The sequence below is a fragment of the Alligator mississippiensis genome, chromosome 1 (genome assembly GCF_030867095.1).
Source record: "Alligator mississippiensis isolate rAllMis1 chromosome 1, rAllMis1, whole genome shotgun sequence".
Classification (NCBI taxonomy): Eukaryota; Metazoa; Chordata; order Crocodylia; family Alligatoridae; genus Alligator; species Alligator mississippiensis.
The window spans coordinates 193,588,367-193,603,160 of NC_081824.1; the positions used below are offsets into that span (position 1 = coordinate 193,588,367).

At 40.9% G+C, this 14,794-nt stretch overlaps 1 protein-coding gene across 5 annotated transcripts in view; it reads left to right on the top strand.

The window, feature by feature from the left end:
* Positions 1–14,794, top strand: part of EML4 (EMAP like 4) — a 232,190-nt gene that overhangs the window by 208,648 nt on the left and 8,748 nt on the right. For all 5 annotated transcript variants that reach the window (XM_014598136.3, XM_019483248.2, XM_019483245.2 and 2 more), the window contains 3 exons: positions 2,651–2,739; positions 4,110–4,207; positions 13,450–13,537. In XM_014598136.3, coding sequence (XP_014453622.1) covers positions 2,651–2,739; positions 4,110–4,207; positions 13,450–13,537 — 275 coding nt within the window. The remainder of the gene's footprint in view (positions 1–2,650; positions 2,740–4,109; positions 4,208–13,449; positions 13,538–14,794) is intronic.

Genomic DNA, 14,794 nt, shown 5'->3' on the forward strand with positions numbered 1-14,794 from the left:
AAAAGAGGCAGATTAACGTAACCCCATTGAAGCCAATGAACCTGTGCTGATTTATGGTACCTTAAAGTGTAGCCAGTGCTGCATTAAAAAACAAGAGCAGCTATCTCTTATCTTGATGTTTGTTAGAAATTTTGAGTTTTCAGAGTAGGAGCCTGTTATCTGGGGAGAACAATCAGCAGCAACCAAATAAGTAATTTTATGAAGATAAGAAAACAAATGGCTAAGATAAAATGTCCATTTACACCTTTACGAAGAGCGAGGTTTGCAAGAGACTATTTTTTGAAAAAAAGGTAAAGCATTACACCTGGAAAGAAATTCTGGAGCTTAGTTTTTAAATAAGGAAAATAAAGGGAATGGGGTGGCAGACATTACAGCAATTAAAAGTGTATGTCAATACCAAATATTTCTATCATGTCATAAGCACAAGTTAGAAGTGATACCGTTAACATAAGTGGTAGATAGTGGAAACCCTATCATTTGTCTAGGGCTGGGGATTTTAATCTGATCTACAAATCAGAAGTATAAGGGTTCACTTGGCAGCCAGCCCTTCTACTTCACAAGCCAGAAAAACTTTACAGGGTGAGTTACCACCTTCTCATTCCAGACATTAATTTGGAAATGAGATCTCTTCAAAAAGTGTGGAAGTCCCAAGGTGGGACAGGACTGCAGTAATAAAGCCCCCTAAGGAGCTTCCTTTTGGACTGCTTTTTTGCCAAAGTGGAAACACATTTCATGGGACGTGCTCTGTTCTGTCAATTACTGTATGTTCACTGCAAGACAGGCTGAGCTTAGTTTCTCCCTGAAGTTTGTGCAAATACCTAGAACTCTCTTACTAGTACTTTCTTTCTTAATTAATTGGGTATTGCAGTCTTCTCTCTACATATCTTAGATTGTATGCATTGCTTTTTTGACTGTGTTTTAAGCTGGTCTGTTCAAGTACTGTAATTTGAAATTTTAAATAATAGGTGTGAGATGCAACAGAACAGTAGAACAGCTTGATGGGACCAGTACAAATGCTTTTAACACCATCACATTTTACCGATGAATGGTCCAGGGCCAGTGCTCAAAAAGTGTTTTTCAGTTCCCAGAACATAAGGCAGCCACTATCACAGGTGTCCATTTTCACTTGGTACAATTTGGGAAGGAGACTGGTAGACTATAAGGTAGAAGAAGTAATTTTGGTTTGTTCTTGGAACACATTTCCATGTGACCAAGCCAGCTTGCTTTTTTATTGCAAAAATATTTGCCTTTCTCTTTGCTTATCAGATAATCAGAGTAGGTTTCTCCATGAAAAGTATCTGTTCTTTAAGTGGACAGGGTTCTGCAGAAGAGGTATTTATTAAAAATAAGATTGTCCGCTTCCATTTTATGATTCGTGCAAAAAGAGAACAAAGCAGGCATCTGAATTAAAATAGATGAGTGCCTGATTGACTACTTGTTTTGATAGCTTTGTTCCACTAAAAGCTAGAGCAGTGCAGCGTTAAAGTAGTTCCAAGGATTGTAGCCTGGAACGCCTGCAGATATCTGCATGTGTCATAAAATATGATGATTTCCAGCCTGCTGAAGACAGCAAATAAAAATCCTACATGTTGATCTTCTATCAGAATGTTTCATACCGTAGGGTTACTACCGTGAGGCAGACCTTGTTGTCTTCCAGGGTAGTCAGGGCACAGTTTCCTTCTTGCTTTCCCTTCTCTTTCAATACATTTCCCCTTCCCTCCTTCAGCTGTCACACAGGTATAAGAAAGTAGTACTGTAATGAATCATGTGGCAGGGGCAGGAAGCGAAGGCAGAACTGAAATTCAAAACCAGAGCAGCGATTCAAAACTTATGATTCACCCCATTATCCTGAATAGTCTCAGGGTATGGCTTCTAAGTAACTAGCGTCAGCTTTTTGGATTGCACCAGAGCGATATTATTGAAAGTAGTTTCTGCTGCTATCCAATGAAAACATTTCAGCCATTTTCCACTAGCTCCATTTCTTTTACCCATGGTGCTTTCAGCAGGCAGTGTGACACATTGAACTGTTTTATTTATTTTATTTCTTTCATGTGGTCCCCTAACCACAAACTGGTTTTAAGCCATTGGATCAGGCCATTTTTCAGATATTTGCCTTTAAGATTCTGGACTAATGAAAAGGAGGTTTGCTGTTCTTTCTGTAGAATTTGACTCTGTGTACTATTGTTTCTGGAATTTATTTTAACGTAATCCTAGTTTTTTTGGACTGCAGCACTTTCAATTTTAAAAATGTATGCAGAATTGATGGATCAACTATATTGCACAATGAAATTGGCTCATTAAGTTTGTACAGTCAGTAATCTGTATTTAATTGCGTCTCATACTATATGCAAAAACTTAGCTTGAATGCAGTGTTATGTTATGGTTGTGAAATCAAGAGCTCAAAATGTAACAAAATTAAAAATGCTAAGGTTTCCCTCATGGATCTAACTAAACCAGATAGCACAGCTCTAATTTTCATAACATACATGAAAAATAAAGGTACGGTATTGCCAATACTCTTTATGTTGTTGTGATTCTGAAAGGTATGGTAGCTCAGGAATTTTGCTGGGTCATTCTGCTGTTTCCATCTTCAACTTCTTGTTTTGGTTTTGAGAAGAGATAACACTCACTCGATCTCTCTTCTTATCAGGTGGTTTGTTTTGGATGCGGAAACACGAGATCTGGTTTCTATACACACTGATGGTAATGAGCAGCTTTCAGTGATGCGCTACTCAGTAGGTAGGCCAACTTCCTGCATGTTTAGAACACTTTGTGGTAATTGCATGTTTTTATTTCTACACTCCCTCCCCTGCTACCCCCCCTGCATTCCCTGGAGCTGTTAGGCTATTAGTGTGTTTCACCCACATCAAATTACCCTCCAATTGTAGGGAACTTGTAAAGCTTTTAAAAAGTGTTTAGGTTCATTAGCATATGTGTAAATTGTCAATTACAGCTTCATTTGCATTTTGCCTAGGCTAGTGTTCATAGCATATTTGCTTTGCTGTCTGTGTGAACATGACCATCACCCAGCACAATACCCTCTTGCCTTGCTTAAAGAGGCTGTCATGTGATCTCATCATTTCTTTCAGAGGGATCTAGTAATTCAACACCAAGGAGTTAGCATGTACATGAAGCAAGGGAGGCCCAGTTTTTATGATTATCCTTGCAGCTTTTAAGTCTGTCCAAGTATTCTGTGACTGTTTTAGGATCTTAAATAGTTCTTTATTATTTTTACTTTTCAGCTAAGTTTTAAAAGTTATATGTGTAAAACTATAACATTAAATCCAGAATTTTTCTCTCTCAAACCAAAGTCCATTAACTATTCATTGTTGAATTATGTGGAAAGGCATCCTCTGATTCAATACAAACTCATGCGATCTTATCAGACTTTGTTCCTCAGACCTGACAATCAGGCAGCAGCTGAATCCTCTCTTCTGGCTGCAGGGAAGAGAGGTCTGGCAAACCTGTTTCTAGTTTGCTATTGCTTAACATGTGGAGTGGTGACTGGAGCAAAACATTCCTCTGCTACTGCCCATCTATCTCTAACAGCATTTCTGAGCACTGACATTCACTGGTGCTTCAAAGGAATCTGATCATGTTCCAAGAAAGTGAAATGATTAACAGTCCTTATCTTGGAACTTTCCTATTTAACACATGTAGCACAGGATAGAAAATTACTTTGTGTTTCACTACTGTGCTCCAGTGCATCTTGAAGATGGTGCTAAGTTAGCCCTTAATTAGCACAGGTAGGTGTGTAATACCTTTTAATTTTTTTAACTGCTTCTTAAAGAAGATGTAAACATTTTCTGTTGCGTCCCATAGTTCAGGAAACTCAGTGCTTCACGTTTCAGACATTTTCAGAAATCCTGTTCAAACATAAGGATTTCTTAATGAGCTTTCTGTAGAGTGACATCCCCCCCTCCCCCATTTATCTACAAACTTGTCATGCTATCACTATGGATAGAAGACAAAATTGTGCGATGAATCAAAAAGTAATATAATTTAATTCTTTAAAAGATCACAGTGTCATCAACAATATTGCATTGGCATCAAGTTCAGATTTAGAAAACTAACACTGTTGCCTTTTTATAAAATCTTTTATGTTGTAGATGGCACCTTACTAGCAGTTGGATCCCATGACAATTTTATTTACCTCTACATAGTAACAGAAAATGGAAGAAAGTATAGCAGATATGGAAAGTGCACTGTAAGTTTTTTTTTTCTTTTTTTAAACAACATCTGCTGGCAACAGAAACTTTTAATGTTGAACTATACCTTCTAGTCACCATGTTGAATGTTCTAGTGTTAGTGTATATAGATTAACAACAATAACACCTTTCCTTTTATTTTTGTCTACATACACATGTATAGCACCATTTTGTCAGTCTTTTAACTGAATTTAATTCTGATTTGTAGCAGGAAATTTTTGACAGATCTAAATAAACCCTTTTGCTTATAAAATGTGCTGATGATGGTCCCCCTGAGCTCCCTGGCCACAGGCTTCTATAACCTAATGGGCCGCACCACTCTGGCCCACCCCCAGGAGTGGAGGAAGGCAGCAGAAAGTGGAGGCAGAGAACGCTTGGGGACTCCAAGAGGAGCAGCACCCAGACCAGGAGCCTGAAGTCCGCACACTAATGCCGTAAATGCCATATGCAGCACATGGGCCACCAGTTGGACAGCTCTGCTCCAACTCTCCCCATTGTTTCCCTCTTCAAATTGCCATGAAGTGAGGTGGGGGAAGGCAGCTATTAGAAGTTATACAAGTTAAGAGTTGTGGTTTTCTTTCAGGTATCCTGTTTCCATAGGAAATAATATTTTTCACATTGTATAAGGTTGAAGACAACACAAGCATTCATTTCATAATGATCATACAACAGAAGCTTGTCATCTCAGTACCCCCTTAGTAGGACAATTCAGCTTGTACAGGATGCGGCACTGGGTTGAGCATCCCGGCCCATGATCATATTACATTGTTCCCTATTTTGGCTTTACATCGGTTTGCATTAGTGTGGTGTGTTAGTGCAGGGGTTTTCAACCTTTTTTAGTCTAAGTACCCCTGGCAAATGGATGCCAAGCAGGGGGGAGGCAATAAGCAGGGAGCTTGGGAACAGGGCCAGGTTGGGGTGGGGAAGCTTACCAGGCTGAGGTCAGGGCAGCAGTGCCCCTCTGTGGGACAGAGAAGTTCACCAGGCTGGTGTGTAGTGGCGGTTGCTGCCACATGCAAGCCTCCCCACCCCACAGAGGGGCACCGCTGCCCTTGCCCCACCCTGGCCCTGCTCCTGGGAGGCAGTGGCTCTCTGTCCCCGCTTGCCCACACATATCTACTAGGACCAGTTCAACTACCCCCAGAGGTATACGTATCCCTGGTTGATAACCCCTGTTCTAGTGGATATATATCCTCTTCTGATGCATATCTGTGCCCTGATATTACCCACAGTTTTGGACTTTCCCTTTCATTCATTACCTAGAAGGTAACTCTTAGGTAATGGAACTTATCTCCCTGGTAGTTAAGCCACTGTTTCATAGATTTCATAGATTTCATAGACATTAGGGCTGGAAGGGACCTCGGAAGATCATCGAGTCCAGCCCCCCGCCCAAAGGGCAGGAAGTCAGCTGGGGTCATAGGATCCCAGCAAGATAAGCATCCAGTTTCATCTTGAAGGTGTTCAATGAAGGCGCTTGAACAACCTCCGGTGGCAGGCTGTTCCAGACCTTGGGGGCTCGGACAGTAAAGAAATTCTTCCTTATGTCCAGCCTGAAACGATCTTGTAGTAGTTTGTGACCATTCGACCTCGTCATCCCTTGGGGCACTCTGGTGAACAAATGTTCCCCCAGATACTGGTGGTCACCCCTGATAAACTTGTAGGTGGCCATCAGATCACCCCTGAGCCTGCGCTTTTCCAGGCTAAAGAGCCCCAGGGCTCTCAGCCTGTCATTGTAGGGTCTGCTTCCCTGACCTCTGATCATGCGTGTGGCTCTTCTCTGGACTCTCTCAAGCTTCTCCACATCCTTTTTGAATTGTGGAGCCCAAAACTGGACGCAGTACTCCAGCTGCGGCCTCACTAAGGCTGAGTACAGGGGGAGAATGACGTCCCAGGATTTGCTTGAGAAGCATCTATGGATGCAAGCCAGCGTTTTGGTCGCTTTACTAGCCGCAGCATCGCATTGCAGGCTCATGTTCATCTTGTGGTCAATGATGACCCCCAAGTCTCTTTCTTGCATAGTGCTAGCCACCATAGCACTGCCAAGCCTATAAGGATGCTGCGGGTTTTTCTTCCCAATGTGGAGAACCTTGCATTTATCGGCGTTGAACACCATCAGATTCTTGTCCGCCCACTTGCTGAGCCTGTCCAGGTCAGCCTGGATCACCCGCCTGTCTTCTGGTGTGGATGCTTTGCCCCAAAGTTTGGTGTCATCTGCGAACTTGGCCAGTCCGCTTCTGACTCCAGTGTCCACATCATTAATGAAGATGTTGAACAGTATTTCATTTCTTCTAACAGTGTTCATTTCTTCTAACTTGTAACCAGTGTTCCAATCTATTCAGGATATTTTATATTTTAATCAGCATCAACTTTATGCATACCATCTGCTCCCCCCCTTCCTCCCTCTCCCCCCCGCTCCCACCCAAGCTTTCTAACTTTTCAGTTGTGATTTGCTTTTTCCTGTGTTTTTGGGCATTAGTATCCTCTTAATAAGATCCCATAGTGAGAAACATCATTAGTCTTGATGAGGCAGAATTTCTAATGAGCTGAAAACCCTATGTAGCTGTTTGGATAGTACTGGAACCGTAATGAGGCCATCACACATAGGACAACTCCACAGAATCAAGAGAAGTCACTCTGTGCTGGGCCAGAAACAGCCTACTTTCTGCTAAGGGCCAGTGACATGAGTAGTTCTGGCATATTTAGATTAGCCTCTATAACTGATTATGTAGTTGGAAGTGAACAAATGTAAACATTTTCTGTAAACTTTCTGCTTGTGCCTGACCGGTTGCTTTAAAAGCTTCTATTTGCAGAATGCACGGACGGAGGAAGGGGCATATGTAGTGTACCACTAACTACCCGGCAGCATCCTACTTGTACAAGAAACAGACACTTTGCTCATTAGAGTCCATACTAATTGCATCTATTTAGCTAGTTGGTGGCTGTAGGACCTCCTGTGGTCATGTTATGCTTCCTAGTTTTGAGAAATGTGATGTAATCTGGCATAGGTAGGCAGTGCACCTAGGTAGTAGGGGAATGAGCACCTCATATATAATTAATCATAATATTATTGCTAATGATAAATAAGTTCCCTCAAAACTGTCTCAAGTAAGCCAGTTTCGCAGTAAAATGAGATATGGTGAATTAAAAAGCTCTTTCTAGTTTTAACTATAGAAATGCTGTTATAATATTACCTATATTTAAAATGCTGATCACTGCCAGCATGCTAAGGAACCCTTCAGGTTCCCTCACTGTATACTACTTTATGACGTACGCATTAGTGTTCACTCAGGGCCATAAACACTGTGCTGTGGCTTTTAAAAAAAGGGAGGTTATAGTCTGAACCATGACCCCTGGGACCCATAGATTATGAATTTACCAAGCAAATATTAACAATGCAAGAGAAGTCTTCTGTCCAGTTGGATACTTTCAGTAGCCAGTGATAACACTGGTAATCATTCTCCTAGTGTACAATAAGGAAAAGGAAATGTAAAATGTCTTTCTCTCTGTGGTAGCTGCTGAAGGAAGATTTTTATTGGACTATAAAATCATGTTGTTTAAAATATTATGACAATGTCGTATTTTAGATTCATCTTCTTGTGATTGCTCACTTGAAGGGATTTTCCAGCATGGAGCCCCCTTGCCAATTATTTGGTTCACCTTCCCACCGCCCCTTGGAATTTTAACAGCTACCAAATGTCTGGCATGATTTAGTAAAAGGCCATCCAATTTTCTTTCTGTGTTGGAGTTAGCTTGCAACTTTTAAGGATTGGGCAATAAGGGAAAAATACCCTGTCTCACTCTGTATTTAAATTGTTTCAACATATTGTGTGAATTTGCATAGTAATAATAGCCCCAGTTCTTCTACAATAGAGTTCTGTCACTAAGCAGTATGTTATCTAAGTTCCTTGGGAGGTGATGAATCCAAAAGCAAAAGATATACATCTTTGGGACCAGCCATTTTCCTAAGTGACAGGCAAGGAAGTGACAGAGAAAAAAAGCATTTTTACATAGTATATCATTCTGGAAGATATCTATATATATTAGGGCTGTGCAAAGCTTTGGATGCTGATTCGATTCACAGGAGATTTGGCCCGATTCAGTGGCCAAATCTCCGAATCAGAATCAAATTGGGAGAGCAGTAAAAAGGTCCAAATCAATTCAAAGCTCTCTGAATTGATTCAGAGAGATTTGGGCAGCCCCCACAAGCCTCTGCAGGGAACTGAACCTGGACTCCGTGCCAATAAGTAGGGGGCGGGGGGAGGGGGGCTGGAGAAGGAAGGAGGGGACTGTGGGGGGGACCTCTGTCAGGCCCCATCCCCTGCCTGCTCCCGCAGCCCCCCAGAGCACCCCCTGACCCCAGCCCGCTCTCTCAGCCCTGTCAGTGGCTGCCCTGCCTGGCACCAGCATCCCAGCTCTTTGAAAAAAAGAAAAGAAAAAAAAGCCCCACACTCACCAGCTGCTGCAGCGGCCATTGGGGGCTTGTGTCAGAGCCCCTCACGTAGCGCGGGGCAGCGGGGATTGCCCCCCCCCCCACCTACTTGGCAGCAGCTAGTGACTCCCTTGCATTTTTTCTTTTTGTTTCTTTTTTAAAGAGCCAGGAACTGGGGCGAGCAGCGCAGCCATTGATGGGGCTGGGAGAGCGGGCAGGGAATGGGGCATGTTTGATTTGGAGATTTGGCTGATTCAGCGGTGGCCCATTTCAATTTGGGACAGTAATTTGAATCACTGTATCAAATCCCTGTCCCCCGAATCGGCTGAATCCAAATCTGAAGTGAATACTAGCTGCTTTGCATAGGCCTAATATATATAAGGTCTTGTGGTGATAGTCTGGCTGCTGGAGGGAAAACTCCCATTAGGTAGCATAGGAATGAAGCATGCTGATTCCCAGACAAAGTTGTATGCATGCATGAGAGCAGAGGAAGATGGCCCAAAGAGAAATCGCCATGGATTTGAGAGCGAGTTTGTCATAATATGTGCTTAGGGGGTGGGTGCAGGTGAGTGACAGTCATCTGTATCATCTATTGCCTTCTGGTAAACAAGAATGGTTAACAAAAGGTTCAGTACGGGAGATGAAGGAAGGGAAGAAGACTGAATAAGAACAGAAAGAGAAAAGAAAGAAACAAGAGCCATGTTTATGCAACCCCTATCCTCACTGTAGGCTTATGAAGATAAACCAAATTTTATCCTGGTCTTACTGTGAGTGCTAGAACATTGATGTGCATGGGATTGGAAGCACATAAGGACAGAAGATGAGTTAACTGTAGTCATATGAGGATAAATCATATTTATCCTTACCCCTCTGGTTCTTAGGAAACTTTTCAGAAAGTTACAAACATCCATTATGAACAAAGGGGTGATCTTTCTGCACCCTCGACAACCTGAATTTTAAAAAAAATGTTAAAATAAAACCTGATAAATGCTAAGATGAGAATATATGTGAATTGAATAAAACTAGCAGTATAGTCTGCATCCCAAAGGAAGAAGGGTTATCTGTGAATAATAACTTTCTGCTTGCATGGGAAACAATGGGAATCTTGACATTGATGTAAATTAGAGCAGGATCAGGCTGTATAACATAAGGAATACCACAAGTATGGGTTTACATGGATGACCTTGTATATACAGGGAAGAGTGACTTTGTGTTTTGGCACTAACTGAACATCCGCATGCTGAAGGGCAAATAGCAGGGATTAGTGAAGGGCATATAAGGGTATCCACCTCATGCCAACTATTGATCTAGGAGCCTTGCACTGCAGCTGTTTGCCAAAGTATTCTAAGTATCTAGGAGAGGCAAGGGTTGTAATCTAAATGTAGACATATATTTAAATTAATGTCTGGAAAAGTCAAACATGTTCCATTTTTTAGACCAAATCCAAAAGTGCTCCGTAACAGAGCATTAAAGACATCAGTGCTTGTCTTAGAGAAGATTTAGCTAGAACAACAGGGTAGCGCTCATTTGTTTCACAGCTTTTTAAAGAAAGGCTCATTCAGATACAAACTTAAATTTGCAATTTGGCCTGGCTAATCTTGTTCAGTAATTAAAGTAGCTGCTTTTGTATTCATTTGACTACAGGTATAATAAGAGACTTTATTTCTGGCCAGATTGTAAATACTAGAACACAGATGTGCATAGGGAGGGAAAGCACACACAGGGCACATCTACTCATGGTATTAGCACACAGCAATAAACTCTGGTGCATATTGTGGTGCAGTTTATTACTTCTGAACACCATGGTTGAACATGTGCCTAGGACTGCAACACATTGAGCCAGATCGGAGTAGCCCTGGTTGGCAGAGGGCCCAAGGGGGTTGCTCGGACCCAGCTCAGCATGCTGTGGAGGGGCTGGCTGGGACTCAGTTGTGCTCCAGCACAGGGCTAACTGGCAGGCAGCCTCCACACTGAAACACCCTTGTGCCTCAGCTAAACTGGTCAGCATCTACCCATATGCTACACATTTACAAGTGCTAACCTACTGCAGAGTTAATTAGTTTACTTCATCCTAATAACACTGCAAGCGTAGATGCTGAGATGTACTGTGAAGCTAATTAGGCAATTCCTCAATAAACGCTTCATGTAGATGCGCTCACAAGCTCCTTACCCTAGTATCCAGCCCTTTGTCTTTGTGCTCTGGGTACTGCTGGAGCTGCCCCTTTCATGCATGGGATCAAGCAGTTTGAAAGGACTTCAAAGATCATCTAGTCCAGATCGCTAAATCCATCTGCCAGGCGTGCATTATTGCCCTCAGGGTATTTGGAAATATATGGGGCCAAGAATGATCCTGTCCCATTTTACAAGACTATTAAACTAAGGGAATATGGTGCAGACCCTGACAAGCACACTCCCAAAAATCATCCTGGAGTGATGCAGCTGCACATTATCAACCTCTGTGTAAGGCTGGGAATGAAGAGCATGACAAAGCTCTATGTCCATTGTTAAAATACTGCTGTGGCCTGGTCCTGCAACCTGTCTTCAGGAATTAAGTGGCATTAGATATCTAGTTTAGTTGTGCACAAATAAGTGTTAATCTCCAACGATCTAAAGCTGCTTTACTCCTGAGTGACAGCTTCCACACTGGAGTACGCTGGGCTTCAGTTTACGTATACCATCCTCCTGTGATTAGGTGAGTCATCTGAAGTCTTGGTAGAGTCCCGTGTGTAAACAAGCTCTAAGAGTTCAGGATTAAGCCTTCTTTTTGCTCTGTGTGTGTGTGCATGCACGTGTTTGTGGGTTTGGTTTGTGGCAATAGCAGGCTTTACCACAAGAAAAAAAAAAAACATTTAGAGCTGGTCTGTCCCATAGTTCATCTCTTACAATCCATATTGCAACTAAAATTGTCCTTTTAATATTGTCCAGTTCAGATTTAAAAACTTCTAGTTAAATTTAATCTCCTAGTTCAAAGGTTTTGAAGGCTATTTACTATGCCTATCCATAGTTTTCCATACTAAATTGATGTAAATTTACACTCTAATAAAAATCTTACTTGTTCATAGCTAAATACAATGAAACCCTGTGTTGAGCATCTACTCAAGGGACCAGCAAAGTTGGTTGCCTAGCAGAAGTAGGCTTTGACTAAGGTCAAGCAGAAATGTTCTTGAAACCTTAGGGACACTTTAAAGTGATCACTTAAGAAAGAGAATTGCCTACTAAAGGTTGTATGTTTCACTGTAACATAGCACAACAACCACCTTGTTTTCAGAAGTCAATTATACAGTTTAGATAATATTTCATTCTGCAGTCAGGTTTCTTTTTTGAGCTCAGCGAATGAATGCTCACTTGTGTAATCTGATCATGATCAGTGATGTGGGGGCTTAAAATACACAGTATAATAACTTGAAGAAAAAACTACTACATATGGGCATTTAAACTAAACATTAACTGAGTCGCATGAACATGCAGATGTAGGCAGAGGGTTTCTGAGTAAGCAACAGGTAAATCTTGAGTTCTGCAATCAAACAAAAATACAAAAGATGTTAATCTTTGTGCTGCAGAATCACAATCATTCAAGAACAATCATTATTACATATCTGTCATGCATGCAGGAATGAGCAGTTCCAGAACAGATTTATAAATTACCAAGAGACTGTACTGACTTATGAACCACTTCCAAGTAAAAAGCTTTCTTTTTCTTTCATTTCTTCTTCTGGACTAATTTTCCAACAGCTGAACAAATGTAGCATTCCCTTTCCTCCCCTCTGTGGTTGTCAGGCATCAATTATTAAAGAAATATGAAGGAAGTTTTGAACCCGTTTTAACAGTGTACAGTGCTGTTATGTAAAAATAAGAAGTTAGAATGACAGATTTCTAGAAAAATGCTGAAAATTTGATTTCCCGTAAGGCAGATGCTCTGAAAATGAACATGAATATCCTCTGAAATAACCCTGTCTGCTTTCTATTGCTGACTGTTCAGTTTACAAAAAAAGCACTAGGGGAGTTTGAGTTCTTAAACAAAGGCAGAATAAATACAATAAAATGCTGGTACAATGAAAGGCAGAAGGTGGCTATTGGCATTCTTCTTCATTGTTATCAAGATGTTTCTGTTCTGTGGTGCTAAGACTTCATGAACAGATTTCTCAGAGATGGATTTTCATCTTCCATTGAAATCAATGAGGGGTGAACACACTTGAAAATCAACCGCTGATTTAGGTGCCTAAATGGGAGCTGAGTTCTTCTAAAGATCCAGCCCCAGAAGCGGGTGCTAAGCACTTTGAAAATCTGGCACATTCCTTTTTTCATTTTAGTAATGTAGTTGCATGGTAACCAAGACCTGATTTTTTTCCCTGTTGAGTGGAAACGAACTCATGCATTTAGTCTAGTTTTCCTAATTAAAGACAATATACAGTGATTGCTTGTGAGCATAACTCTACTCAGTCATTCCATGAACTTGAATGCATCCATACTTTAACAACTTGCCTGCTAGGATTAGTGCAAAAGATGGCCACAAAGGGACATTACTATTTATGAAGGAGGAATCTACCTTACTGTGAAACCACTAATAAGTCATGGGAAAGGCATTCTGTCAGACTCATGTTTGTTTAGTTATTGGAAAACAAGGCACCATGTAGTAGGAGCCTTTAAAGGAGTTTGAATAATGTGCAACAGGCCTGGGGGGGAAATACATTTCTGACTACTGTTTTAATCTTCTTTTATGTTTTGTCAATTTTACAGCTGCCACTGGACGTGTTTATGTTTTAATTATGATGGAAATTAAAAGTTTCATGTTGGCATTGTATTATTCTTTAGGGACATTCCAGCTATATTACACATCTTGACTGGTCCCCGGACAACAAATACATAATGTCAAACTCAGGAGACTATGAAATACTTTATTGTAAGTATAAAATAAAATATACACACACACACATGCACCGCGAGAGAAAGAGAGAGAGATCTGTGGGTATAGGATAGAAAAATGAATTAGCAATCATAATGTATGGAAGAATTTGTGATCAAGACTGCAGCATGCTTACTAACAATGGAACTAATTTGAACTTTTGTAACCTGATACTCTGGTATTATGCAGAGCTATGTATTATGTAATTGTTAATCCAAATATAGCTTACTTCTCTACAAGGTTATAAATCATGTTAATGGCTTAAAATTTACAAAACAAGTGGCACTAGGTTTTGATGCTGGTCCAGAATGTTTGCTGTTCAGAAATAATATGTACTGTTGTCAGGTTATGCCAACTATTAACTGTTGGTGAGGGAAAATCAGAGGACTCTGTGGGTTTTAAACTTCATTTTAACTAGAAGTGCTTAAGACCTGAAAGGAAAGACCTTTTAACCAAGAGCACTTTTTGCATGTGTGCCTAGTAACAGTGGGCCAGGTTCCACTCCACCCGTTAGGCGCATAGGTGGACTTTGGTGTCTATGTGTGATTCTCTTTCACCCTGCTCAAGACTCTGAAAGCCAAATCATACAAACGACAAGTAGGTCCTCCTCCATCCTTTATTCTGATTGAATCTTAAGGGTGAGATGATAGTGTGATACAGAAGTAGATGCATTCATGGATTTTCAGGACCTGAACAGGGTGGAACAGAATTACAGTTGGGCATGTAACTCCACTCACGGCCTACTAGATGGAACTGTATCTGGCCTGTTGTCTTCCATACCGTTGTCATTTATAAATGTTTTTATATAACTATTAGATATATCCAGTAACTGCCATTGTTATTACCTCAATTAATCAGGCTAAGCTGGTAAGAGTGAAGATATTTTAACTATTTCAAGTAGCTGTTTTTGTCTATTCCATTCTTTTTGGAAAACTAATTGGAATAGAAGGGTTATAGTTCCTCATTTTTACAGACAAGAAGTTACTAATAGCAAATGAAAAATTTTGGCATTTTCATGAGTCGTCTTGCCCACTTCAACTACTCTTTCAGCTGTCTTTTGATAGTTCTGTATTTGAATCTACCAATAATTTCTATGACTGGTTGCCTGCACAGATGGCTAGAGAGGGCAACCCATTGGTGTTGAACTGGTGTATGTTGGGAGCCAATCATTCCCTTTCTAGTTACTAATCTCCCCTTTCAACTTCTAAGGTTTCCATGGCAAATAGTTCTTTGCTACCCAGAATTGTTATTTTT